Source organism: Rhinolophus hipposideros (genome assembly GCF_964194185.1).
Source record: "Rhinolophus hipposideros genome assembly, chromosome: 16".
NCBI classification, from domain to species: Eukaryota; Metazoa; Chordata; class Mammalia; order Chiroptera; family Rhinolophidae; genus Rhinolophus; species Rhinolophus hipposideros.
The window spans coordinates 44,018,816-44,045,411 of NC_138062.1; the positions used below are offsets into that span (position 1 = coordinate 44,018,816).

Below are 26,596 nucleotides of genomic sequence, written 5' to 3' on the forward strand. Positions count from 1 at the left end.
CCTCAGCTGTCTGAAGGATGGAGGGGCTGGGGAAGTAGGGCTAGGTGCCCAGACGGCCGCGTGTGTGGGAGGGGATGTCCTCAGATGCCCTCCACCCGGCAGTCCCCGCTCTGACGTGGGTGCCCCCCCTCTCCCCGCCCGGATTAGTGGCAGCTTGGCCTGACTCTCCGGGGCTCCTTCCCCCGCCCCCGCCTGGTGCCCTCCCCTGGGCAGGGGGCTGCTCCACCCGAGGGGCACTGTGCTTGCCCAGGTAAGGGGCTCTGGGGACAGCGTGAGGGCAGCTGGCTCGTGAGTGCTGCTGTGCTTGTCAGCATGAATGTATGTCTCAGTGTGTGTGATGTGTGTGAGCTTGTATCAGTGTGCAAGGGGTCGGTGTGGGGTCGGGTGGACCCATGCGTGTCTGAGGGTGCTGGTCCGCTTGCCTTTGTCCATGAACCCAGCGTTGTGTCCACGCAGTGTGTGGCTTCCCTTCTGCGTTTGTGTCTTTTTGTGTGTCTCCTCAGCTCTGCTCTGTCCTCAGGCACAGAGGAGCCCGCGCTCAGGGCTCTGTGGGCCTGTGGCCTGGGCTATGGAGCAGGATGGGGAGCTGGGTGAGGGCGGAAAGGGGCGCCTTCCCCCCCCCACCCCCACGACCCCCTGGGCATTTCAGGAGCCTGTCCTGAGAGTCCTGATCTAGTCCAGCGACCGTGACCTGACAAAGCAGACATGGCAGCTGGAGTGGGGTGGGGGGAGGTGTCTGTCCTACTCCCCTGGGACAGTCCCCATCCTCTTTAGGGATTACGATGACAGGCCCTCAGGGCCCCGGACAGCCCAGGCTCCTACCCTGCCCTGCCCTGCCTCTTCTAGGCCCTAAGCCACAGGAATCTCTGCCCTCCCCCCCCCCCAGACTCTCCCACAAGCTTTGGCTGCTGGAAGACACAGATGGAGGACCACAGGCACACCCTAGCCCCCTTCTGCACCCTGGAACCAGCCTGAGAGCAGGAGCCTGGGGCTTGGGGGATTAGGGGCTTGGGATGGCAATCTGTGGTAGACCCTTTACAATTATTGCCCCTGGCACACTCAGGTCCAGCCACCCCTCAGGGGAGCTGGGGGAGGAAGGGAGTGTTAATAACTCAGTCAAGTAAACAACCCCTACCAGCTTGCCCAGCCACAGAACCGGCCTCTGGGGGGAGGCAAAGGGGCAGAAGGAATCCATGCCAACCTGACCCAAGTCCTGCCGGGTGCCAGCCCTTTCAGGCCCCCTCTCTTCCCCACTCCTCGACTTCTCCTCAGATGGTGAAAGGACCCTTGCTTCCCTTCCAGTCTCCTGGGAGGAAGGCTCCTTCCTGGCCCTTCATGGCTCTCTTCTCCAGGGATGGTGGTGTGACCTGGGATCAGACGGGGTATCTGGGAACTCATCCCTTCGATGGGATGGGGTGGGTGGGGTGCTGCTGCCTCTGTCCCAGGCTGGGGGAAGGCAGGCCAACGATGGCTTCCACAGGGAGTCAGGGGAGTCTAGGGGTGGGAGGTGGGTGCCTGAGGGGAAGGGAAGCGCCCGTTGGGCGTGTGGGTTTCTGTGTGTGTCTGAATCTGTCTGTGTGTGTTTGAATCTGTCTGTTTGCGTCTGTGCTCTGGAACCACCCCCGCAGAGGAGCCGGGATGCTTCCTCGGGTGGAGGGTGCCCTGCTTTCCCATTTCCTCTCCTCCTCTCTGCTCCCTCCCAGGAGCCACTCCCATGGGCTCCTCTCCAGTGCTGGGCCTGGAAGCACTAGGAACAGGAACGGGGCAGACCCCCAGAAAATGAGGCTGGAGCAGGTGGTGGAGCTCATCCCGTCCCACCTCCTCTCCAGGGCACTTAGTGAAACCGAGGCTCTTAGGGCAGGAACAGACTAGAGCCTAGGCCCTCCCAGAACTGCTAACGCAGGTCATTGTGCCCTTGGGCCCTGGGAGGGGTCTTGGGAAGGGGCTTGGGTCAGAAGGTGAAGAGCAGTGTGGCCAGGTGAGGAGGCAGGGCAGACTTGGCCAATGGGTGTGCCCATGTGCCAGAGCTGGAGAGGACCAGGAGTGAGTGGTCCAGCAGGCACAGGGCCGGCTGGCGTGGGTAAGAGCGCCCATCACTGACCCGTGAGAACCCGACTGCCCCTGCCAGCTCTGGCACTGCCCCCTCCCAGCCGCCTGCCCTAGCACCCCAGGGGGCACCCCGCCCCACGGTGGCCCGGTCCGGCCCCTCCCGCCCTTTGCTCCAGTTCCCGAGCTTGGCACCTATAGTGGGGGTGCTGCCCGCCTGCCAGGCTCCGGGGCCGGGCCCACGGGAGGGTGGGGCGGCTGGGAAGCTGGCACGCTGCCCCCGGGGAGCCTCTCTCGGCAGGCGCCCGGGTGCCGCGGGGGGGAGGGGGGAACAAAGGCCTCATTCTCCCCGTGCGCAGCCGGTGGCATCGCCGGGGCGTTGGCGGAAGCCCCCGGGGCCTGGGAGGGGGCAGGCTCAGGCGGGGCCGCCGAATCACGGGCTCCTGTTTCCCGCAGGGTGCTGGAGGAGGAAACCGGCGGAGCAGCTTCCCCACTCTCAGTTGCGCGTCTGGAGATGGCGATCAGAGGTCCTGCTGCGCTCTCCGCCGCGCTCTCCCTCCATTAGCCGCGCTGCGCCGCTTTGCGCCCTTGCTGGTGCCTGTCTCCTGGGTCCCGGGATCGGCCCCCTTGCAGGCAGGACCCCTCCCCGGCCCCTTGGCCTTTCCCCCACTCCGCCATCTCCGACCCGGGGCGCGTGTTCCCCCCGGCCCGGCTCCCTCTCTCCCTCCGGGGGCACAGCTCCCCAGCCCCGGCCCGGCCCTCCCCGCGGCGCAGCACGGAGTCTCCGCGTCCCATGGCGCAACCCACGGCCTCGGCCCAGAAGCTGGTGCGGCCGATCCGCGCCGTGTGCCGCATACTGCAGATCCCGGAGTCCGACCCCTCCAACCTGCGGCCCTAGAGCACCCCCGCCGCCCCGGGGGAGAGAGAGCGCCAGCGCGCTGAGCACAGAGCGCGGAGGTTCGAGGCCTTGCCCGCCGGCCGGGAGGCCCCGGAGCCGGCCCATGGGGAGCGGGCGCCCGGTGCCGGCCCCGACGACAGCCGCCGCCCGCGCCGAGTCCGGCCGGTGAAGCCCAGGTAAGCGCGGAGACGCGGCGCCAGGGGCGCGCCCGCCGGGTCCCTCGGAGCTGAGTCCGAGCCGCAACAGAGAGTGAGCTCTCCGTTCTCCTCTGGGCTGGGTCACACATCCAAAAGTTAGGGCGCCCGACGGGTCCGGGGCGGTGGCCCCAGAAAACCCGGGCGCCTTCTGGCCGGGCTCCCTCACCTCCCTCCTGGGGCTTCACCCAAAGGCCCGGGGGGCCACGCGGTGAGAGCGCCGCGGCGCTGGTGCCATCTGTCATCCTGGTCCTTTGTACGCACGTTCAATTTTCCCTCCTTTGCCTCTCTTTGGGGCGCAGCCCGCTTTCCCCGCCTCCTTTCCTCCCCCCCGCCAGGCTGCAGTTACAGCGGCCGCCGGTGGCCCTGGCAGTGCTGGCTGGACAGGGGTAGCTTGACCCACCCCAGCTGAGGCCTCTTAATTGCCCTCTCCTGTGCTGGCTCACGTCTTCCCTGGGGAGGCGGTGGAGATCCCAGCCCCCAGCAGTCGACCGGGGACTCCGCAGCAGCCGCCAAGAATCTGTAGAGCGCTGGGAAGAGGCAGAGATGGGGCTGCCCAGGAGTGGGGAGCGGTACCAGCCGGCAGCCCTGCCTGGTGGCTCTTCCCAGTGACTCCAGCTTGCCCTGTCTGCATTTCTTACCCCTACAAACCTGGGCGGGGCTCAGGGCTTGAGGTGGGCGAGCAGCGACCCCAGGGCCATAGACTGCAATGTGGGAAGAGGCTTCTGCAACGGCCGCCTTCCAAGCTGTTTTGCACAACGGCCCAGGAGAATGGCATGACCTGCCCAAAGTGACACAGACAGTGACTGAATCAGGATCGGGATCTAGCCTTCTTGTCCCCAGTGCAGTGCCTTTCACCGAGCCCATCTTTTGGGTTCTTGCCTCCTGTCCTTGCCAGTGGCTCGTGACCAGGTTCCAGGCTCAGGGAGGCATGCCATCCTCGTAAAAGCAGTCTTGCTAAGGGGCTCTGGCCCAGGAGGGCTATCAAATCTCAGTCATTTGGGGGAAGGAGTGACCTTCTACACTGTAGCACCCCACTCAGGCGCGTCCTCCAGCCACATGTGGGCAGGCAGTGTGGAGCCCAGCTGTGGGTTGGCACTTGCCTTACTGGTTTGAACTGCCTTGGTGCTGTCAGGGCGGTGCCCACTCTGTACCAGGTGGTAGGGTACTTGGGACAGACCTGAGAAGCTCATGCTTTGGTGGTTATGCTCCAGGGACCCCTTCTGGGAGAGCCCCATGAGGGCAGGAGAGTGATGGAGAGTACGCCCAGCTTCCTGAAGGACACCCCAGCCTGGGAGAAGACAGCCCCTGAGAACAGCATCGTGGGACGACGGGAGCCAGATGCCCTGCCACGAGATGGCTTGCGCCATGGGGCACTGTGCCTGGGAGAGCCTGCTCCCTTCTGGAGGGGTGTCCTGAGCACCCCAGACTCCTGGCTACCCCCTGGCTTCCCCCACGGACCCAAGGACATGCTCCCACTGGTGGAGGGTGAAGGCCCCCGGAATGGGGAGAGGAAGGCCAGCTGGCTGGGCAGTAAGGAGGGCCTGCGCTGGAAGGAGGCAATGCTCACTCATCCACTGGCATTCTGTGGGTCAGCATGCCCGCCTCACCATGGTCCCCTGATTCCTGGGCATAGTGGTGGCCATCCAAAAAGTGACCCTGTGGCCTTCCGGCCCTTGCACTGCCCCTTTCTTCTGGAGACCAAGATCCTGGAGCGAGCTCCCTTCTGGGTGCCCACCTGCTTGCCACCCTACCTAGTGTCCAGTCTGCCTCCAGAGCGCCCATGTGACTGGCCCCTGGCCCCGCACCCCTGGGTGTATTCAGGAGGTCAGCCCAAAGTGCCCTCTGCTTTCAGCTTAGGCAGCAAGGTGAGTGCTGGAGCAGAGAGGATACCTGGGGTTCGGGCCACGCAAGCTTGCTCAGTGTTCCTTCAGCTGCTAGACAGGACCACACCACACTGCCCTTCCATTCTGATGAAAAGATAAGGTAGTACCCAGGTAGAAGAGCCTGTCAGCTCAGACAAAGTCAACACCAAGCAATTCCTCTCATTAGACCTCCCCTGCTTTTTGGGCCGTTTCAGGGACTGACTCACCCGTTGTCCACTCAGAACAAAGCCCTGGGACCTGGGACCTCAGAGCATGTGGTCTTGTCCTGGGAAGGAGGGAGAGGGGCAGACAAGGCCCTCTATCTGGGAGAGGGCCTGTGTCCAAGGCACATCCCTCCCAGGCGACCCCCATGACCAGGGATGAGATCTAAACTATTTTAAAACCTGTATCGTACAGGGCTTCAAACAATCTGAATAGATCCCGGAGGCCCTTTGGTTGTGTCAGATATTACCCCTTTACTTGCTGGATCATGGGGAGGTCTGAGAAATCCTGCGGGGATGATCTCGGGGGGGGGGGGGGAGGTCAGGGCAGTGGGGATGGCACTTAGAAACAGTGCCTATTAATCAGTATGTGAGTTCTTCGGTATTTTCACAACTCGTAAGGCCACACAGGCACACACCTGCTGCTTGTCAGTTCACTTTTTTTAAGCACTGGGAACCAACGTCAGCACTAGCTTAATCCTTTCTCCTCTCTTTAGGGTTTTTACCATAAGGATCCGAGCATTCTCAGGCTGGCAAAGGAGCCATTGGCAACTGTGGAACCTGGGCTGTTGGGCTTAGCCCCTGGTGGGCCTCTCCAGAGAAGTGGGGAGGCGGAATGCCCTTCACTCCACCAGAGGGATGGAGAGACAGGCCTCAGCAGGCATGAGAATCTTTGCCCACTTCTCCTGGGACATCCAGACACTGTTCCCCGGACCCCTTGGCCCGCTTGTCCCCCAGGCCTGGTTCATACTCTTGGCAACATCTGGACTGTACCGGGGGGCGGGAGCCTTGGGTACCAGCTGGGGCCATCAGCCACATCAAGGTGCCCCTCTCCTGGGCCTCCTACCACCCAGGCGGGCTGTTACTCATCTCACCCACCCACTGGAGATGGAGGCCTTGGCCCTTGTGGGAAGTGTCAGCAGGGCCTGGAAACGGGCACCAAGGGGCTCAGTGAATCCAGCGAGGAAGCAAACAAGGCCCCTGGGCCCAGGGCCTGCCCACCCAGCCATCACACCAAGCTGAAGAAGACATGGCTCACGCGACACTCGGAGCAGTTTGGGTGCCCAGGCGGCTGCCCTGGGGACGAGGAGAACCTAGCTGCCCCGCTTAGGGCCCTCAAGAGGACAGGCAGCCCTGAAGTCCAGGGAGTGGCGGGAAGCCCAGCTGCCAAGCGTCCCCCTGATGCTTTCCCAGGCAGTGCGGGGCAGGGGGCCAGAGATTGGCAAGAGGTCCTGGACTCCTCGCTGGGGAACAAGGCAGAGGCAGAACAGCATGATAACCACAGAGGTAAGGAGGCAGGGGGGGCCTTACTTGGGAGGGGACAGCCAGGACTAGGGCTTTGCAAGGAGATGGGGTCAGCAGGTCCTTTATGAGTGGACTGTACCCAGCATCCATTGGGCGTCCCTCACTATCTGCAGGCCAGAGCCTTCCAGCAAATGGCTTCTATTTCTGTCTGCCTCCTCCCAAGCCATGGTGTGTTGGTGGCAATGTAATGACATGGTTCAAAGCCTGAGCTCTGGAGTCAGAGTGCCTGGGTCCTGACTTTGCTGACTGGTACCTGTGTGACCTTGGGCTAGTTGCTTCACCTCTCTGCGCCTCAGTTTCTTCATCTATAAAATGGGGATAAAGACGGCACCTACCTCATAAAGACTACTGCAAAGATTAAATGATATAATTCACAGAGAAGGCTTTGAAGAAATCCTGGCACTTAGTACTTAATAAATGTTCACCTTTATGATTATCTGTGTTACAAATCCCTATCGGGGGAAATGCCTCTCCTGAAGGACCCCTTGTCCTACTTCAGGAACAAACAACTACTCTCCTAGCCAGCTGGATCATGGAAACTCAGTTTGGACTGTGCCAGTGTGAGGGCTTTGGGCACATCCTGGACCCCTCTGTCACGTTGTGCCCTTCACCAGAGGTTCTGGCACTGCCAGCCACAGCCTTACTTCTTGGGGATCACCCCAGTTTCTTGGCCTCTGGGACTACTGGGCCTGGATCCGGACTCTCCTGATGGCCTTGCCTACGCACCCTGCACCTGGTATGGGTCTGTCCACACTCTCCCAGGCCTGTGCCTGGGCTGGGAAGCTGCTGGCCCCTCTGCCTTCTTGGGTTACTGCACCTGTGGCCTGTATTGAAACTCTCCGGCCTTCTCACCTTCCGGCGCCCTCCGTCCATGCTGGGATTGTCTCCTCACACTGTCACGCAGCCAGTGGCATCGCTAAGCCCACAGTGGAGCTATCCAAAGTCTACACTGGCTGGATCCTGCACTTGGATCAGGACCATCACCCCAGCTGCCCTGGCCTTGGGCTTAGCGCACTGGACCACTCCTCTCGGCCTGTCAGTCATGTTGGGGCATTGTCAAGCTCCCCGTGCAGCCTTTTCTGTGAAGCTTCTAGCTGCCTGGTCCACTGTCACTGGTTCCGAGTCAGGCCTTATGCACCTGGGCCTAGGGACTGGGCTGGTTCTGCGTGTGGACGGCTGGGTGCTAAGGCAGGGCCTGGGGTTCACGTAAGCCCAGGAGGCCCAGACTCCTGACCAGCTGCATTGTCTCTTCAGGACCCCGAGATGGCAGGACCAGCCTTCAGGACACAGAAAATCAGGATGCGTGTTGCTCAGCTCCCCCGGCAGGCATTGCTCAGTGCCAAAGCTGTGCCCAGGCGGCAGGAGAGGTGGGAGGGCTGGCCTGCCACTCCCAGCAAGTGCCGAGGTGAGCCCTTATTCCTGGATGCCCTCATATCCTCCCGCTGGGGCTCCCGTCTCACCTTCCTCTGCCCTGACTCCAGATTGTCTCTGGGAGGTGAGCAGCAGCAGGAGGAAGACTCCGCAGCCAACTCCGAGGCGGGAGGAGAGTCTGGCCCGAAGACTGGTCTCAGCGTGGGCCTCGCCAAGCACCTGCTGAGTGGTTTGGGGGACCGACTGTGCCGCCTGCTACGCAGGGAGCGGGAGGCCCTGGCCTGGGCACAGCGGGAAGGTGAGCAGGATCCCAGGAGGGCCTGGTCCTTTTACAAGGAGCATGGGGCCTACAGCGTGTGGGCCCCTCCCTCCCACCAGCGCTGCCTGTCCTGCTGCTAGCTCAGAACTGCTGTCCTGCTTTGCCCTTATTCCCAGCTAAGACTCTTAGTCACCATGTTTTCTGAAGTTTCTGGCCTGGGCGGGGGATGTTGGGAAGATGTAAAACCTGGTCCAGCCCAACTGTCTAGGAGCTTCTGGGCTTGCTGGGGAAACAAGACTGAGTGCCAGGCATCCGTCGGGGAGCTCCCTGTGGGCTGGCACTTAAGGAAGGCTTCCTGGGTGGCGAGGCTCATGGGTCCCAGGAGGCTGGGGGGATTGGAGCTGATGTTTGAGACCGTGCCGTCCCTCTGGCTCCAGGGTCTCCCTCCTGCATCCCTTTCATGGCACCTTGAGAGCAGTGTGTTTGAAAACACACACCTGCGGTCCACCCCTCCTGGGTGGAGGCCCATTGGTGGCTCTCTCTTGTCCCAGAAAGTCCAGCCCCATCCCCTTTCGTCAGCTCCTGCCACTCCCTGAGCCTGGATTCCCGGAACACTGCATCACCATCCGTCCCTCGCATCCTTCCCAGCTCACTCGGGCTTGTCCACCCCCTCCAGCCTTGGCACTTTCTGTTGCTCCCATCTGGAATGTCCTTCTCCCTTTCTACCTTGTGAACAAAAACTTACTCATCCCTGGGGCCCAGTTGTGATCCTACTACCACCATCTCTGCCCTCAGCTTTCTGTCCCATTCTCACACTCCAACACCCACCCCCTGGTGCCTTCATCATTGCCATGTTTATGGGTCCATCTACCCTTGGAATATGAGCACTGGAAGGGCAAGTGCCAAGTCCTGACCAGCTCTGAACCCCAGCTCATAGCCCAGGACAGGACAGGACAAGATGTTTGTTGAATGAGTAAATGAACATTTGCTCACTGGCATCTTTGCACCTACCAATGAGAGCGTAGTCTGAAACTGGGTGAGGGAAAGGAGGGCCTCCTAAGTTTCCTCTTCTGATCTTCAGTCCCCTGAAGAAAGCCACCTCTGGAGGGAGTGGGGAGGGTGAAGGAATGTGCTTGAAGTGGTGTGGGTTGGTAATTCAGGACTGATGGGGAAATCCCTGGGGCAGGAATTGGGAAGTTGGGTCTGCACTGTCTCTGGGAGTTTGCTGGAGACAGGGTTGTTGCAGAGAGGTTCTTTCCATGGGCTATTGAGTAAGCGGGGCTATCTGTGACGAGGCCTGTCTCCTTTCCCCGGCAGCCTGTCGGTGGAAACTGCTTCTGCTTCTCCCTAGCTCTGCCTGGAGGCCTCCCACATGAGGACCTCAAAAGGGGCCTGTGGCTTGAGCTCCCTTTGACCCTGTTGTCTCCTGTGGTCAGTAGGCCAAGGGCCAGCCAGGATAGAGGACAACCCAGCCATTCCAGGCTGCTGTAGCCGGTGCCACCATGGACTCTTCAACACCCACTGGAGATGCCCCTGCTGCAGCCACCGGCTGTGTGTGGCTTGTGGTCGCATGGCGGGTGCTGGGAGGGCCAGTGAGAAAGCAGGTAGGAAAGGAGCTGGGAGGGCAGGGTGGGAGGGCAGGGACTGGGGCCTCGGAAGGGCTGCTCTGAGGTGTGTGGCCATGTCTTGGCTGCCTCTCCCTAAGAAAGCCTTCGTCCTCATCCCCAGCCTCAGCTACCACTGCCCAACGCCCCATAGAATAGACCTTTCCCTCTCCCCAGATCAGAGGGATGGCCTGTGTATTTGCCCACACTTAAAAGGAGTCGAGTGCCTACTCTGTGCCTCCCACTTTGCTCAGCTTGCACCTTTTAAAACCTTACAACACTGTGAGGTGGGTATTTTTGCCTCCATTTTCCAGATAAGAAAAACTCAGGGAGGTTAAGTGACTTGACTTGTCCAAGGTCACACAGCTAGTAAGTGTTGGGTCCAGGATTTAGACTCATGTCTTCTGATTCCAAGTCCTGTGTTTTGTTTTCAGTTCTCAGCTTTCCCTCCCTTGGCTCAACTCAGCCACCTGAGGGCTTGAAATCTCCCAGTGTTCCCATAGACATGGCCAAAAAGAGTTCCAGGGTCAGAAACGTTTGGAACACTCTATCCTACATGATCATTTTGGAGCCCTGCAATGCATATCAGCATATTAAAGGCTCTGCCTTCAGCAAGCAAAGGATCCTATGTCACTGTTGAACTCTAGTGTCCCAGAAAGCCCAGGTGTTATGGATTGTCGAGCCTCTGATTTAGATATCATGCCCTCGCTCTTCTCCCCTGAACTTAACGTGTGCTGACCTTGATTTCCTGACCTGCAGCTTCTCCCTTCCTACCCCACAGACTCTCCGGAGCAGTCTCTAGAAGAGTGTGCCCAAGAGGCTGGGCACAGTGCCTCTTCCCTGATGCTCACCCAGTTTGTCTCCAGCCAGGGTGAGCCATCTTGTAGAACGGGGGCATGCAGGGGGCGGGTCCTGGGGGAGACCAGCTTCCTGTATGGATGTCCCTCAGCCCCATGCCATGCCCTCCTGGTTGGTGAGGTCAAGCAGTACAGAGTGGCCTTCTGTCTGCACTCACCGCCAAACTCCATCTCCTCTCCCCTCTCCCAGCTTTGGCAGAATTGAGCACCGCAATGCACCAGGTCTGGGTCAAATTTGACATCCGGGGACACTGCCCCTGCCAAGCTGATGCGCAGGTGTGGGCCCCTGGGGATGGGGGCCAGCAGGTAAGGAACACAGGACAGGTGACATAGCATTAGCCAGTGGGCCCCCGGACTGGGTAGCGTGTCTGCAAACTACTGATCTTGGCAGGGTTTGGCCCCTTTCTTTTGATGGAGATGAAGAGGGACATAGAAGCTGGGCAAAAATCAGGCTACGTCCCACCCTCCCCTGGGGATTAGGATCCATGGAGCCAGTGCTAGCATCTGCCCCCACAGCCCCGCCACCCAGCAGAAGTCCTCACTCTGCTTGCCCAGAGCTCCTACCCGCTTTGTGCACGTTCCAGCTTAGCGCTTGCCACATCATGCTGCTTGCTGGCGTGTCCTGTCTCTCCATGCCTCAGGCACGGGCTCCTGCCGGCGGAGTGTTGGCCCACCTCCTTAGAATTTCTTGCACCGAACACATAGCCAGTGCTCAATATACATTTTGCAAAGCTTTTATGAAGCTCGTGTTTTTATTGTAGAAGTCATGTATTCAAGAAATCATTTATTGAATGCATTTTGCATGCCAGATAGCGTGCTACATACTCATGGTGGAAAATTGGGAAAAGAGAGACTAGTATAAGGAAGAAAACATCCATGGCTTGTAATGCTACCAGGATCATTCTGACAGCACTCCTCTGCCTCTATATTTATTCAAGTCTGTTCTAGAATACTTGACACCATACCGCATGTAGAATTCCACGAGCAACGTTTTCCCACCTCATGTTATATATCATGTAATAGTTTGCTCCTTGTAAACACGATTTTAGGCCTTATAAGTGTCCGTTGTTACTACATGTAGGTTGAATTGGATTGAGCTGCATTTGCGATTTTTAAATCTCTGCTTGGATTGGGGGGTGGTGGATGGGTTTAACAGAAAGAGCTGACAGAGAAAGCCACCCCAACTCCACAATCTTCCTGTGACGGGAACATCAACAGGACGAAGGACATCAAAGAGGGTGAGTGGCTCTCTGCCCCTCATTCAGACTGGGATGGAGGTTGGGGGAATGCTGGGTCAGGGTGGGAGATCTCAGGAGAGATGGGAATTGCCCTATTCCCCAACCGCCATCACTCTTCTCAAGCCATTCCAGAGAAAATAAGACCTACATAAAATCTAGGAAAAGCCTCCTAACCCCCCTCCAGCCACAACCCTATTCTGAGCCCTCCGTTGGAGAGGCTTTAGAGCTGCCAGCAGGAAAGCTGGAGGTGGGACATGAGTCCGTCCCAAAGCAGGATTTTGATGGGCAATGCCTGTGAGGAGAGAGCAGGCTTGACCAGATGAGGGAAGAGCATATAGACAATAGAATCTCAAGAGACAGGTGAAGCCCTCACTATTTTTCTCCTGAGCAGAGACTCCGGACTCCACAGAGACCCCTGCAGAGGATCGTGCTGGCCGAGGGTCCCTGCCTTGTCCTTCTCTCTGTGAGCTGCTGGCCTCCACTGCTGTCAAACTCTGCTTGGGGCATGAGCGGATACATATGGCCTTTGCTCCCGTCACTCCGGCCCTGCCCAGTGTGAGCAAGGGTGTGGAGGGGAGCCTGGGGGGCCTAGTGACAGGCTAGGCCGGCCCTCCCTGAGGGTCTGGCAGGTCCTGAGCCCCTCTGCCCTCCATCCCTCCTTCCCCACAGGACGACCGCATCACCAATATCCTAGACAGCATCATTGCACAGGTCGTGGAACGGAAGATCCAGGAGAAAGCCCTGGGGCCAGGGCTGCGGGCTGGACCGGGCCTGCGCAAGGGCCTGGGTCTGCCCCTCTCTCCTGTGCGGCCCCGGCTGCCTCCACCTGGGGCTTTGCTGTTGCTACCAGAGCCCAGGCCTTGGCAAGGCTTCCACCTCTTCCAGGAGCACTGGAGGCAGGGCCAGGTGAGGCTCCTCACATCCCTACTTCCGGCTCTCATGGCCTCTCCTACCCTCAGGGCCCTGACCCCTAGGCCCAGTCTGACCTGGCCTGTCACTCAGAGGAGCAGCAAGGCCTGGTCCCCATGCCGTGCTGGTGCCCTCTACAACACGCCTTGGCCTGAACATGTTGGGAAGCCCATCCATTCTCCCCATGTCCCCGTATCCCCCCCCCCCCACTACAGCCTGTGTTGGTGTCAGGGATTCAGAGGACATTGCAAGGCAACCTGTGGGGGACGGAAGCTCTTGAAGTGCTCGGAGGCCAGGTGCAGGCACTGACCGCCCTCGGGCCTCCCCAGCCTACAAACCTGGGCAGTGCAGCATTCTGGGAGGGATTCTCCCGGCCTGAGAGTAAGTATCTTTGATGTGGGATAGAGGGAGCTGGGAGCCAGAGCCCCGGTGTCCCAGAGTGACCTTGGGGACAGATGGAAGCAGAGCCCAGGACAGAAATGGGACTCTTGCTGCCACGGGGCAGAGCCTCTGGGCCAAGGAAGTTCTTCCCAGGCAATAGCCTTTCTGTGTCCTCCCCTAGTTCGCCCAAAGTCAGCCGAGGGCTCCGTTCTCCTGCTGCACAGAGCTCTGGGGCACGAGGACGTAAGCAGGTGTGTATGGTATCAAGGGCTGACACCCAGCTGACACCCAGCCCCTTGCCATCCTCCTCGCCTCCTTACCCCACCCATGACCCTTGGCCCTCTGTGGTTACCTCTGGGAGTTATCCCCATAGTGGGGGACTTTGATAGGGTCTCTGGTGCCCGGGTTGAGCCTGCTGGGTATGACCCCTCCCCCACAGGGTGGAGAACCTGGCTGCCAGCCTGCCCCTCCCAGAGTACTGTGCCCAACACGGGAAACTCAACCTGGCTTCCTACCTCCCACCGGGTCCTGCCCTGCGTCCACTGGAGCCCCAGCTATGGGCAGCCTATGGTGAGTGCCCAGTCCCTACCTCCATTCCTACCATCTCTGGGTACACGTGCATCTGTGCCAAAGTCCTGGGGCCCATTCTCAATTCCTGTCTCTTACCCAACTCCATGCAGGTATAAGTCCACACCGTGGGCACCTGGGGACCAAGAACCTCTGTGTGGAGGTGACTGATCTGGTCAGTGTCCTGGTACGTGCTGAAGCCCCACTGCCTGCTTGGCACCGGGCACAGAAAGGTGGGTCCTTGGCCAAAAGCAGGGATGGGGACAAGCTGCAGATGTGAGGTGCTGCGTCTGCCTACCCTGGGCTCTCCTGAGCTGTCTTTTTCCCTCAGACTTCCTCTCAGGCCTGGACGGGGAGGGACTCTGGTCTCCGGGCAGCCAGGTCAGCACTGTGTGGCACGTGTTCCGGGCACAGGACGCCCAGCGCATTCGCCGTTTTCTCCAGATGGTGAGGAGAGAGCTGGCAGCCCCCCCCTTCCCTTGTACAGCTCTCTGGCTCCCTGGCAGTGGGGGCTCCCAGCCGCAGAAGCTCTCCCTGTCTGTGTGTGTGCCCTGTATGCTTCCCCCACCCCCTCAGTTGAGATGGACAGCCTCGGCTCACACAGGCAGGGGCAGAGAAGGCAGACTGGGACCTTATGAGAGTCGTGTGTTGGGGTACACAGATAGAGCAGGGGGTTGAGGTGGGAGCGAATGGTGAAATAAAAGCAGGAGCTAATGCAGGCTAGGTAATGTGCTGAGGCCCTTCGGTATATTGTTTCGGTGAATCGTCACAACCACCCCATGAGGTAGGTACTGCTGCTTTCCCATTTTACAGATGACAAAACTGAGGCTGAATGGTGGGGTTGGGACCTGAGCTTACGGCTGTTTCCACCCTAGGTCACTACCCTGTGCTCTTCCTAGGGGTAGGCAGACTCCTCTTCATGGGCCAAAGGAAGCCCTCTGAGAGGCCCGCTTGCTGCTTCCCTTTTTGTAATCTACACCTCATGCAGAGGCGCTATCTGAGGTGCTAGCCAGTAAGGGCTGAGGGAGGTCCGTGGTAGGGTGGAGGGAGACTGCACCAGGCTGAGGGACAGGGAAGGAGAAGGGGAGCAGGAGGTAGGAAGCTCTAGGGGGAACTGGGGAGGTGGGAGGCCAGTGTTGAGGTTAGGGCAGGCCCAGGGGTTCCAAAGTCCAGCTGAGCCCTGGTGGTCCTGGAGAGAAAAAGATGGTCACCAAGTGTCATCCCTGCTAAAGCACACACACACACACACACACACACACACGCAGATATGTCAACATGGCTGTCTACCACCGCCCTCCTGTCCTCAGGCATGCACATCTGCAGATATGTCAACAGACATTGATCCGTAGACGCACACACAGACGCTGGAACAGGCCGAGGGGAGCAGACAGAAGCACCCCTTCATACACACATGGCCTCGTCTAGCCTGGGTGTGGCCCGATGTGGGCAGTCCCATATGGCCAGACCTGATGACTCATGGGGAAAGTTGGAGGGGTGTACTCTCGCTGGGTGGCCTGGGAAACACTGCTCTAGCTCCAGGATGGACTTGAACTTCCAGGGCAAAAGAACCTCGGCACCTGCCTGAGGTTACCCTAGTGTCCAACCTGACTCACCAGCCTCCCCTTTCCCCATCGCCCAGTCTTAGAGCCCTGAGACCTAAGCCCAGGGACAACTGTTGAGGTCCTAGCTGAAGGAGTGGATTTCGTTGGTGGCCAGCTGGCGCACAATGCTGTCATTCACCTCTGCAGGTGTTCCCTGGGCATCTCCTTCTCCAGCCTCTGCCAGTCCCTGTCTGCCCAAGGAGCTCCCCACTCTGGTTGGGCTTGGTGATGGCCCCCCCATAGCTGTGCCTGCTTCAGAGGCCTCGGCCTGGACAGGCCAGCCTGCCCATCCACTGGGAATCAGAACTTCTGTGTGGCCTCGCTTCTTCTGGATCTGGGATCTTAGAAGAATTGGATTTGTCTCCCCAGGAACATACAGTTACCTACTCACCTACAATTTAGCACACTATTTGGGACATTCAGAGGACTCCAGGTTAAGAGCTCTTGGTATAGAAAGTCCATGAGTTGGTACTATGCAGATTGTCTTCTGGGGTTTTGGAGAAAGGGATAGGTTTGAGCAAGGGAACAGAGGACCCAGGGCCAGGGACACAGAGGCTATTCAAGGCATCTGGCCCCAGGAAAGGTGCAGATTTAGACCCCCCCAGCCTGAGAGCCCTTAATCCTTTCCTCTAAGCTCCTTCCAGCCAAATCTCCATCTGCCACCCTGAGTGGACCTAGCCCCTCACTATCCAGTCCCTTTTTCACGCTCCTATGTCCTCCCCCAACTGCCCTTCAAGACTTGACCACTTCAGCTCTTTCCTGTGCCCCTGGCCTTTGGGAAGTCCACACCCCATCCTCCTACAGCCTTGCCCTTGCCTCCCTCCCTGGCTCATTCCCCCTTCTCTTCTTTGAGGTGTGTCCGGCCGGGGCAGGCAACCTGGAGCCTGGCACCCCGGGCAGCTGCTACCTGGACGCAGGGCTGCGGCGGCGCCTGCGGGAGGAGTGGGGTGTGAGCTGCTGGACCCTGCTGCAGGCCCCCGGAGAGGCTGTGTTGGTGCCTGCTGGGGCTCCCCACCAGGTGCTTCCCCAGCGGGCCAGGGGCTCTGCTGAGAGCTCAGAAGGTCACCAGCAGCAAAAACAGCTCAGTGGTAGAGCATTCCCCAGCTGGTTACATCTTTGTCCCTCTCAAGACCTGGAGAGCTGGGCAGGACAGGAAGCCATGACCCCATTGTAGGGAAGAGAAGCTGAGGAATGTTGAACTGGACTTGGGTCCTCAGATGCCAACTCTGCCTGTGCCATTTCTGGCATCCCCTTGGCCTGGTTTTGACTCTACCCTTTGGGGTGCTGGTGCTGGATCCAGGCCTGTGCTCTCTGAGACCTGGGTGGGGTCGTTATGGGAAGCAGACCTCAGGGCTGAGCCGGGCAGGAGGGGTGCGTGATCCTGAGCATCCGCTGACTCTCCTGCCCACCTCCTCCCTGGAACAGGTGCAGGGCCTGGTAAACACAGTCAGCGTCACTCAGCACTTCCTGTCCCCTGAGACCTCTGCCCTCTCCGCTCAGCTCTGCCACCAGGGACCCAGCCTGCCCCCCGACCACCGCCTGCTTTATGCCCTGGTGAGTATGACACTAGCCGGGAGGCTGCGTGTGCTGCCCAAGTCCCCCTGTGGCACAGTTGGGGTGGCATAGGAGGTCCAGTTCTGTGCCAAGCAAGCAGCAAGTCTGGGCCCAGGAAGGGCCTTCTTCTTGGGAGGAAGAGCCCAGGAATGTGACTCTAAGCTCCTTGTCCTTTCTCTTTCTCCTAGATGGACTGGGCTGTGTTCCAAGCAGTGAAGGTGGCTGTGGGAACCTTACAGGAGGCTAAATAGGGGGATCCCAGATGTCTGGGGTAAGGGTGGGGGGGCAGGTAGACTAGGTGCTCAGCTCAGGCACAGCGTCAGCAGAGAACCACACTGAGGACTTGGGGACTTTTGGTCAATCTCACGAGCACCACTCTGAGCACCAGCGGGGCGGCCCCCCACTCCCCGCCCCTCACCTGGCCCCTAAAGCCAACAACCACAGTGCCACAGAAGTTCACACCGACCCTTCTCAGGCTGGCACCTGCTCCACCCCTGAGACCTTCTCCACGGTACCAGGCCCACACTGAGGGTGCCTGACTCCCTCCAACACCTGCCCCCCCCAACCCAGGAGACAAATAGCCCTTCCTTGGGGGACTCTGGGAATCATTCTGGCTTAAGCAACACCTTCTTTTGCTGCCTCATCCCCTGCTGTCCCTCCTATGCCAAACTCTGTTATACTATGCACCTCCTATGGGGCTCCGGGCGCCCATTGCACTGCAGACGTGCTGGACAAGAGGCAACCGAAATCCTGCCGTCTTGCCGGAGACCTGTGAAGTGTGGGGAGAGGGTGGCCTCAGGACACTGCCCAGGCTTGGCTGGAGGGAATGATAGTGGTGAGGGCCTGTCCTGCTCCCTTCTCTCACCTCCCTCCTTCCTATGTTCCATTAAAGTCTGTTGTTTTGTGAAAGCTGCCAGTGTGGTTGGCCCTGCTCCTGCAGGCCACATGGTGGTGGGGGGGGACATGGAAATGCAACAGGGTGGGCAGGAGCTGAGGCTCTCGTGACAGGGGCCTCAAATACCCTTGCCTGCTCTTCCCTGGACCTGGCCATCCCCCTCCACCTCCCACCCCCCCCATCCACGACTTTCCAAGGAGCAGATGGAACCTTCCAAAGGGCTGCCCCTGAGGATATTCCTGGCAGTGACAAGGCAGAGACTGAGGGTGCAGCAGCAATGTGTCTTGGAGCCTCAACCCTCCCCCAAAAGTCCAGGCTACCCCATCTCTCCTGTCTGACCTGACCTGGAGCTCCGGGAGTTGCCCGGGAGAGCCCTCACCCTGGGCTTGGCCTGCTGCCTGAGACAGTTGGCAGCCCCTCCCCATCCCCAGGGCCCTCTGCTGTGGCTCTGCCCTAGTACATCTCAGCCCCAACATGCTCCCGCTCGTCATACCTAATTGTTCTGTGGTGGTTCGGGAAATGGTGTTTTTTTTATGAAATAAAATTTTTTATTATAAATTTAATATACTTTCAGAACATTCAGAAAATAAGAAAAAGTCACCTCTAAGCCCACTACCACTCACCCCCAACCCAACCACGGATAGTATTTTGGTGTATTTCCTTCTAGTATTTTCTCCAAGGGTCTGTTTTACACATAGTTGAATTGGTGTGCTTGGTACTTGGTTTCTTTCAACACTATTGTGATCATTTTATATGTCGATACCTAATCTTCATTTTAAACAGCTGCTTACATTCCTCAAGGTGGCTTTGCCATGATTTACATAATCCCTCATTTAAAAAAAAAGTTGTTTCTTCACTGTTTACAAAGCTAGGTTATTTTCATTTTTTCATGGGATAGAAAAAATTAAGGAACTCCCACACTTTACTATGTCACAGTTTTCATTTAACTGATCTCATTTCATCCCTTACCACAATTTTTATGTAGATATTATTTATTTCCATTATATAGAAGAGGAAACAGGCTAGGGATAAGGGAGTCACCCAAGGTCACACTGCAATTTAGTGGCAGAATTGGGATTTGAAGGAAGTGTCCTGACTCCAGCTGCCTCATTTACATTACAGTCTTAGCACTTAATGGCCTTTGCAGATGGGCTTACTGTCTTCTCTGTCCTCCTTCCAACATAAGCACTTTAGAGCTCATCATGTTCCAAGTATCACTGAGTGACCCCTCCTACCTACACTTCACCTTATATAGCTGTGTCCTGATGTCACCCCAGGACCCCAAACACGCAGTCTTTCCTGTGGGAAGATGGGGATGGCCCTGTCACTAGGCCTGTTTCTTCCCCCACAGACCTCTCTGCCACCTCCCCTTCCGTGGTAGGTCACGGCACTCTCCAAGGACATAGTGGGTCTGACTCCTTGCAAACACAGGTGGACCAAATGTCCCAGGACTGGACCAGGGATGAAGCCAGTCCAGGTGGGGACCTGCCCAGAGACTCAGCTTGAAGCATTCAGTGGCCCTCTTCCCCAAGGAGGCTCAGCTGGCTCCCTTCTCAGTCTAGCCCTGCCCTTTGGGCCTCTGCTTCTCCCGGCCACCTCCTCCAGCCCCTCTCACTGGCCCAGTCAGCACAGAGGCACAACACTCAAAGCTGGAGGTGACCTCAGGTGTGTATACCATATGCCAAGTTTTTCTTATAAAGTACATTATTTTAGATTTTTAATTTTGAAACGATTGTAGATTTACAGTCGAGTCACAAAGATAGGACAATTTCCAGTTATTCTTCATCCAGCTTCCTCTCATGTTGACACGGTACATAATCAAAACTAAGAAACTAGTTTCAATACAACACTATTAACTAAGCAATAGACTTTATTGGGATTTGTCATGCGGGGTCTCAGCTCCCGATCCCCGCACAAGAAGGCAGGATATGGTGAGGCCAAAAAGGAACTCCCATGGAGCCATAGATAGGGGAGTCATACCACTATGGTCTCGCTGGCGGCTGGATTGGAGACACAGGAAGCAGGAGCCACACTATCCGCAATGGGCCGTCCGCTTTTCTGTCAACCAACCAACCAACCAGCCTAGCCACGGCAGTTCTATCAGTGGCCAAAGGCTAACCAGTAACAGCTGATGGCCATCTACTCTCTGAGCCAGCACCTTTCCACATGAGGTCAAGAGCAGGAAACTGCGCTCCGGGACTCAGTCCCCACAGAATTCCACCAGTTTTCCACTAATGTCTGTTCTGTTTCAGCATGCACCTGTGCCTGCATCAGACAGATGACCTAGATGGTAGATGTGGCTCCCCCAAGGTCACTCAGCAGGCCAGTGGCAGAGTGCAGACCGAAGCCTCCTCCTCCCTAGACCTGGGGCTATTGTCCTCCTTGCCCTTCCCACTTTGACAAGGGACAGGGTTTGCTGCTCTGTGAATGAATCTAGCGTCACAGACACCCTCGCCCCACCCTTCCCGCCCATCCCTGCCCCTGTTTCCGAGGTTGCCTCCATTGCCTTCCGGTGCACGTGCTTACAAGCACACTCAGGTCTACATGCCCTGAATTGGCTGGCTCAGCCTTCGCTCCCGTGGGTCCTGTACCGCATGGACACTCTTGTCCACCCCCCCCAGTCAATGCTCTTCCCTCTCTGGGAATAGAGGGCGCAGAGCACACTTGACGGAGACCTTTCTTTGTTTCTGGTTTTGTCGGTTTCTATCTCAGCCCCCCCTCCCTGCCTCCGCTTTTCCCATTCTGTCTCAGGGCCTCTCTTGCCTCAGTCTGATGTGTGCTCGCCTTCTCCCAAAACCTTGAGAAAGTGTATTTTCTGTTGTCTCCCTCCGCTCTCCGGAAGGGCTGGTACACCCCCTTGAGGGCCTTGCCTGTGCCGCCCTTCACAGTTTACAAGCGACGTTCACGTTGCCTCATGTGCTTCTCACCGCAGGGTGATTAGGTGCACTTCACAGGAGTGCTTTCCCCAGTGATAATGGGGGGAGTGGAGCCAGGGTTTGTTGCAGTCTTTGCTCTTCCAGGCAGGCAGGCCGTCTGGTGTTTACCTTAGGCTGCCTCGGAGGCTTTCAGAGCCCTGCCCAGACATGACCTCATTCTCTCTCAAATCATCCCCGGGAGGCAAAAAGGAGTCTGAGACCCATACTGTTCCCACTTCACAGATGGGAAAACCGGAGGATAAACACACACACAGCAACTACGTGGACAAGTTGCTCTGCAGTCCTGGAGTCCTGACTCTCAGTCCTGTCATTCAGTTGTTTGCGAGGTGAGAGGTTTAGGGCTGGAGGGCAGCAGCATTCACCAAGTGCCTCAAAAGATTGCAGACCCACTGGGGATCCCCCACAGCCTAATACAGGGCCCTACCTCCAGGGAATTCACAGGCACTTCAGTTTGTGAGAAGGGCCTACAGAGGCCATCTGGTGCAGCTGGAATTCCTTAGTAAAAGCTAGTTCCGAGGTGGCCTGGGGGCACATTTCATGAATGTGGGCCTTTGCGTGGTAGTAGGAGAGCCCAGCAAGGGGTTTTGTGGGCTGCCTGGTGATGGTGACCTATGCTGGATTGCCCACGGAGCTCCTCCTATGGCATCTCACCTTCCCAACAGTGTGAAGGAACAGTTGTTGTAAGCCTATTCTACAGATGAGGAAACCGAGGCCCACAGCTTTTCCAGGGACACAGAGCCAGCCAGTAAGTAGATGCCTGGTATCTGGCTCCAAGTTCAATGCTTTGTCTGATCCAACAAGCCACTGTCCCCTCAGGTACACTAAGCAGGCAGGAGGAAAAGGGAAGACCTCACTGAGGATGAGGAGCCCAGACTTGGCTGGCTTCACAGTTTCACTCCAGCTGGCCCTGCCTTCCTGTCCTGAGAGGAGGTTAAAGGAACCTCTGAGGAGGAAAGGTCAAGCTGGGAGAGAAGCAGGAGCTAGCCAACACCCACACCCTACTCTCAATGTGGCTGCCTGAGCCAGCTGGGTGGGGGGGCAACAGAGATGAAGGAGCAGGGCTCTCAGTCTGCAGGGGAGAGGGCCCTGAAACTACGTGGGAAATGGCGTGGGCAGGCGGTCGGGACACTGGTGAGGGCTATGCCTGCCTATCCCCGGCCCTCTCTCTGGCCCAACTCCCCTCCTCCCATCATCAGGCGCACCTTGGCCATCCCAGTTCTGCTCTCTCCCTGCTCTGAGCACTGTCACACCTGCGGCCCAAACCAATCTTTTAGCACGTGGCTTATAACACTGAGTTGCCTTGTTTTTAAATATGTCTATGTCTACCTGCCCAACTAGATCAGAATCTCCTTCAAGGTAAGAGCTATGTTCCTCCCTTCCCCCCACTACGGTGACATTCAGTACATTTTTAGTGAACACGGGGGTTGTGGGGGGGAAGTGATCCTTTCGGGCAATGCAGTGGTGTGTTTCTGACCAAAGCTGGACAGTGGGTCCCGGCCTCGCCCCGGGCCTCCGTGACGTTATCGGTGTTGTTGTGATGCTACCGTCGCTGGCCACTGTGGCTCTCCGCAGCCTGCAGGCAGGATGACGTACCCGTTCGAAACCGGTGCGGACTTGCGCGCGATGGAGAAATTAGCAAGGCTGGCGGTTAGAGGTGCCGGGAGAGGGCGGAGAGGAACCGAGGCCGAAGCCCAAGCGGGCGGGGTCCGCCCAACGCGGTGACCAGCGCGCGCCAGCCAATCCGGGCAGGCCGCGGGGACGCGCAGCCTATCGGTGGCGGGGACTTGGCCGGCGCTTCCTCGTTCGCGAGCACGCCCGGCGCGAGCCCGCGGGGGAGGGGACGAGGGCCAGGGTGGCGCACCCCCGGCTGCACCGCCTCGCCCCCCACCCGACTCGGCGGGTCTGCGGGGCACGGCCGCCGCCTCCCAAGGGACTGGATGGCCTCGGAAGACCTGGCGCTGGAGCTGGCGGCGGTGCTGGGGGGCCGGGGGCTGTGTGTGCAGGGTTGTGACTCGGAGCCGCCCGAGGAGCCGCCGGGGCCCGTGCGGCTGCGGAGGAACGTCTGCTACGTGGTGCTGGCCGTGTGCCTCAACGAGCAGGTGAGCGTCCGCCCGCCGGCTCTGCTCCGGGGCCCGGAGCGCGCAGCCAGCCCCGTGGGGACAGACGACCTACCGGCAGCAGCCACCGCTTCTTTGTGGGTGGCGCTTTCCAGTTTTGCAAAGCACTTTTAACACTGACACCTGAGCCTTGTGCGGCCCAGCCCTAGGATTGTCCGACGGACAGAGGAGGAAACCGAGGCCAGGAGCCTTTGTCTCATCCCACTAGGCCTCAGTTCCTTGAGGGGGGATTGTTTTATTCCTCTTCCTTTCCCCAGAATTTAGTAGTGTCCGCCGCGGCGGAGTGGACTGTCTTAAGGCTCTGTCCAGTGCTGCAGAGACCTCCCCTGAATCCCACGGACAAGAATGGCACAACTTGCGCTTACGCTCAGACCCTCTCACCCCTGTGTGATGCTCTTTTTGGTGCTGATCCTTGTACAAATTGCTGTCAGAACAGCTAGAAGGGACCAGGGCCATAGGTAGGAGTTGTACAGTGTGAGGGGTGGGGGCATGTGTCAACCCCAGACTTAAGTGAGAGGACAGGCCACAAGCAGTTTTTAAACTATGAGGGGAAGGGAGAGATACAGTGACATATGCAGACAGTGAAGGACACATGGCAACCCCCCTTGTGGGGCCTGATTCCCTGTCCTTGAAGCAACTCCCGGGAATCTTAGCTGCTTTCTGACATGGAAGTCCAAATGCAAAAGGATGAATTGCAGAGAGGGGCGTCTGCAGCTGGCAGCCACAGAAGAGCCAGTCCCCAGGAGAGCTCAGCAGTTTGAAGGTGTCCACCAGTGAGGGGGTACCGGGTGACTGTTTGAGATTTCTGTCCCCAAGGCACGGGAAGGCTTCTGGCTGTGTTCCTCCTTTGGAGCTTCCAGCCTGGCTGTGTGGGGGTGAGGATCCTCTCTCTCCCCTCAGGATGAGGTCCTATTGATCCAGGAAGCAAAGAAGGAATGCCGTGGGTCATGGTACCTCCCCGCGGGGAGGATGGAGCCCATGGAGACCATCGTGGCGGCTTTACAGCGGGAGGTGAAGGAGGAGGCCGGGCTGCACTGTGAACCTCTGACATTGCTGTCTGTGGAGGAGAGGGGCCCCTCCTGGATCCGCTTCGTGTTCCTCGCTCGCCCAACAGGTACAGCCCACCTGGTGGCACTGTGTGCACGGGGCAATCGACACCTTTCCCCCAGCTTGCCCTCCAGTGAGATGAGCCCCTTTTGTGGCTGGTACAAGCCTCGCATCTCCATATTTCAGTCTGAGGGTCAGGGCTAGAATGCTTGGGTGGCTATCAACTCTGCCAGGCCCAGCACTTCTCTCAACACAGACCCTTTCCCCCACCCTGTCCCCCACCTCTCCCCCAGGTGGAGTTCTCAAGACTTCCAAGGAGGCCGATGCGGAGTCCCTGCAGGCTGGCTGGTACCCACGAACCTCCCTGCCCACTCCGCTGCGAGCCCTTGACATTCTGCCCCTGGTGGAGCTGGCCGCCCAGTACTGCCAGCAGGCCCGGCACCCTCTGGTTCTACCCCAAGAGCTTCCCTGCACTCTGGTCTGCCAGCGGCTCGTGGCCACCTTTACCAGTGTCCAGACAGTGTGGGTGCTGGTGGGCAAAGTGGGGATGCCTCACTTGCCCATCACGGCCTGTGGCTTTACCACTGTGGAGCAGAGGGGTGGAATCAAGATGGCCATCGTGCGGCTATTGCAGGAGTGCCTGACCCTGCACCACTTGACAGTGGAGACCAAGGGCTTGTTTGGACTGCAGCACCTGGGCAAAGACCATACAGATGGCGTCTGCCTGAATGTTCTGGTGACAGTGGCTTTTCGGAACCCAGGTATCCAAAATGAGCCCCCAAAGGTTCGGGGTGAGAACTTCTTTTGGTGGAAAGTGATGGAGGAAGACCTACAAAGCCAGCTCTTACAGAGGCTTCAGGCATCATCTGTCGTCCCCCTCAATAGATAGGAAGGTGCCATCAGTGAGCGAGGAGGTGGGTGCCTGTGCTCCCTCCACCGCGGTTTTGCCTCCCTCTGAGGAAGGCAGGTTAGCAATCAGGGATCTTGTCACATTGGGAACAGGGCAGTTCTCCTGCTCAGGGGGACTTCCATCTCCCCTCACTGTGGAGCAGGTCCCTACATTGTACCAAAAGGGACAGTGCCTTTTACCAAGCAAGGAGTCCAGAGCTCAAGAACCCAGTTGCCCAGAGGTGTGAGGGCACTGCTCCCTAAGGGGATGCAAGAACTTTCTGAACCTGAGATGGCATCTTATCATTTTCCACGCCTACCCCTCCTTTGGTAAAGGCCTAAATCCAGATTCTCAGGCACTTAGAACATGGGGTGCTGTGGGAGGTCACTCCAAGGGAATGGTCCCCTTGCTGAGTAAATAGGTGTTGCTTCCTTTACCTTCCCACCTAATCTTCCCACCATGTCTCTGTGGGGAGGAAGTGAGCAGGAAGGGGGGACTGTCCTCAGAAGAGAAGTTCCTCCCCTTGTCGCTGACAGCCACCCACGCCATCCTAGACAGCAAGCTGACACTGCAGGGGCCAGTCTGCTGGGTAAGGGGTGACTGAGGCAGGCTGGTTTCCTGCTGTCCGCCATGGCTTGTGTTGGGCCCACTGGGGCCCTCTTCCTCTTGCTGCCACGGTAGGAAGTGACCACATCTCATCCAGGTTTGAGCAATGAGAACACCAGGGAACTCCAGGTGGGCAAGGAGCTGTGAGAGCTTCCGCCGCCTGGGTTTCCTTCTCTTGGAGCTCTCTGACCCCTTCCGTGCCACTCTGCCAGGCTCCTGCCTCTGCCTTTCCACAGCTCCAGCCCAAACCAGACGAAAACTTTCTTCATTTCCCCTCATCCCAGCTGAAATCATGGAGGAATAGTTTAAAGAAAGAACTTGACTAAAATGTAAGGGAAAACCAAAGGAAATGAACAAAGAAAATATATTGTGTACTCCTTGCTCTGCCTCAAGTCCAGATTTGTGATTCTGAGTCGGGAAACATTTGACTGGGCTTCCCTTCTGAGGTAACTACTCTCTGGCACTGAAAGACCAGGGTAACCTCCCTCAAGCCACACACACACACACACAGCTCCCTACCCTGCCTTTCTTAGTGGCCATCCTGTCTGTCTGGCCTCTAGGACTATGGTAGGAATCCTCCTGTTCCCTCCGAGGACAAATATCTTCCAAAGGATGGAGCCAAACCCTTTGACTCACTTCTCTTAGGGACTTATCAGTCCATATCCATGGTGAAAGGCAATGAACTGTGCTCCTCTTATTTAGCCTATGCTGTTTTTCAACCATGGGTGCCCATTAGAATCACCTGGAGAGCTTCTAAGGCAATTGTAGGCCACCCCAGAGAGACCGATTTAACTTGTGGAGGGTGGGACCAGGGCATTGGTATTTTAAACTCCCCCCACCCCAGCGATGCTAACATACTGTCATGCAGGGTATCAGGCGGGGTCTCTAGTCCTGCCCCCCACATAGAGCACAGGACCTGGTGAGGCCAAAAAGGAACACCCACAGAGCCATAGGTAGTGGAGTCATACCACTGTGGTCTTGCTGGCGGCTGGGTTGGAGACACAGGAAGCGGGAGCCACACTATCCGCAACCTGCCATCCACTTCTCTGCCAACCAGCCTCACTTGCTGACTGCAATCCGCTCTTGCCAGCCCAGCCACCATCTTCTTGCTAGCCCCCATTTGCTGCTAGCGTAGCCACAGCAGTTATATTAGTGGCCAATGGCTCACTGGTTACAGCCGACGGCCAACAGCCACAGCTGATGGCCATGCAATCACAGTTGATGGCCATTTACTAC

The 26,596-nt window shown here is 58.1% G+C and overlaps 3 protein-coding genes across 5 annotated transcripts; all 3 read left to right on the forward strand.

Moving 5' to 3' along the window:
• Window positions 1-2,708: 2,708 nt before the first annotated feature.
• Window positions 2,709-3,097, forward strand: HRURF (HR upstream open reading frame). Its single transcript, XM_081076421.1, has one exon. The coding sequence runs from the start codon at window positions 2,840-2,842 to the stop codon at window positions 2,942-2,944; it is 105 nt and encodes a 34-aa protein (XP_080932547.1). The 5' UTR covers window positions 2,709-2,839; the 3' UTR covers window positions 2,945-3,097.
• On the forward strand, window positions 3,023-18,326 carry HR (HR lysine demethylase and nuclear receptor corepressor). 2 transcript variants are annotated; one of them, XM_081076419.1, is made up of 19 exons: window positions 3,023-3,120; window positions 4,353-5,006; window positions 5,722-6,511; window positions 7,784-7,934; window positions 8,011-8,198; window positions 9,596-9,763; window positions 10,545-10,634; window positions 10,811-10,926; window positions 11,777-11,858; window positions 12,250-12,413; window positions 12,528-12,764; window positions 12,983-13,148; window positions 13,330-13,399; window positions 13,588-13,718; window positions 13,829-13,948; window positions 14,047-14,162; window positions 16,170-16,334; window positions 16,742-16,870; window positions 17,059-18,326. In XM_081076419.1, the coding sequence occupies exons 2-19, from the start codon at window positions 4,392-4,394 to the stop codon at window positions 17,119-17,121; spliced, it is 3,561 nt and encodes a 1,186-aa protein (XP_080932545.1). In that variant the 5' UTR covers window positions 3,023-3,120; window positions 4,353-4,391; the 3' UTR covers window positions 17,122-18,326. The 2 variants fall into 2 exon arrangements, with proteins under 2 accessions (XP_080932545.1, XP_080932546.1); XM_081076420.1 differs by having other exon boundaries at window positions 9,599-9,763.
• Window positions 18,327-22,529: 4,203 nt separating this feature from the next.
• Window positions 22,530-25,750, forward strand: NUDT18 (nudix hydrolase 18). Of its 2 annotated transcripts, none has more exons than XM_081077906.1 (3): window positions 22,530-22,800; window positions 23,719-23,932; window positions 24,159-25,750. In XM_081077906.1, exons 1-3 carry the CDS (start codon window positions 22,639-22,641, stop codon window positions 24,752-24,754), a joined length of 972 nt encoding a protein of 323 aa, XP_080934032.1. In that variant the 5' UTR covers window positions 22,530-22,638; the 3' UTR covers window positions 24,755-25,750. The 2 variants fall into 2 exon arrangements, with proteins under 2 accessions (XP_080934032.1, XP_080934033.1); XM_081077907.1 differs by having other exon boundaries at window positions 22,536-22,800; window positions 23,740-23,932; window positions 24,159-25,744.
• Window positions 25,751-26,596: the final 846 nt, after the last annotated feature.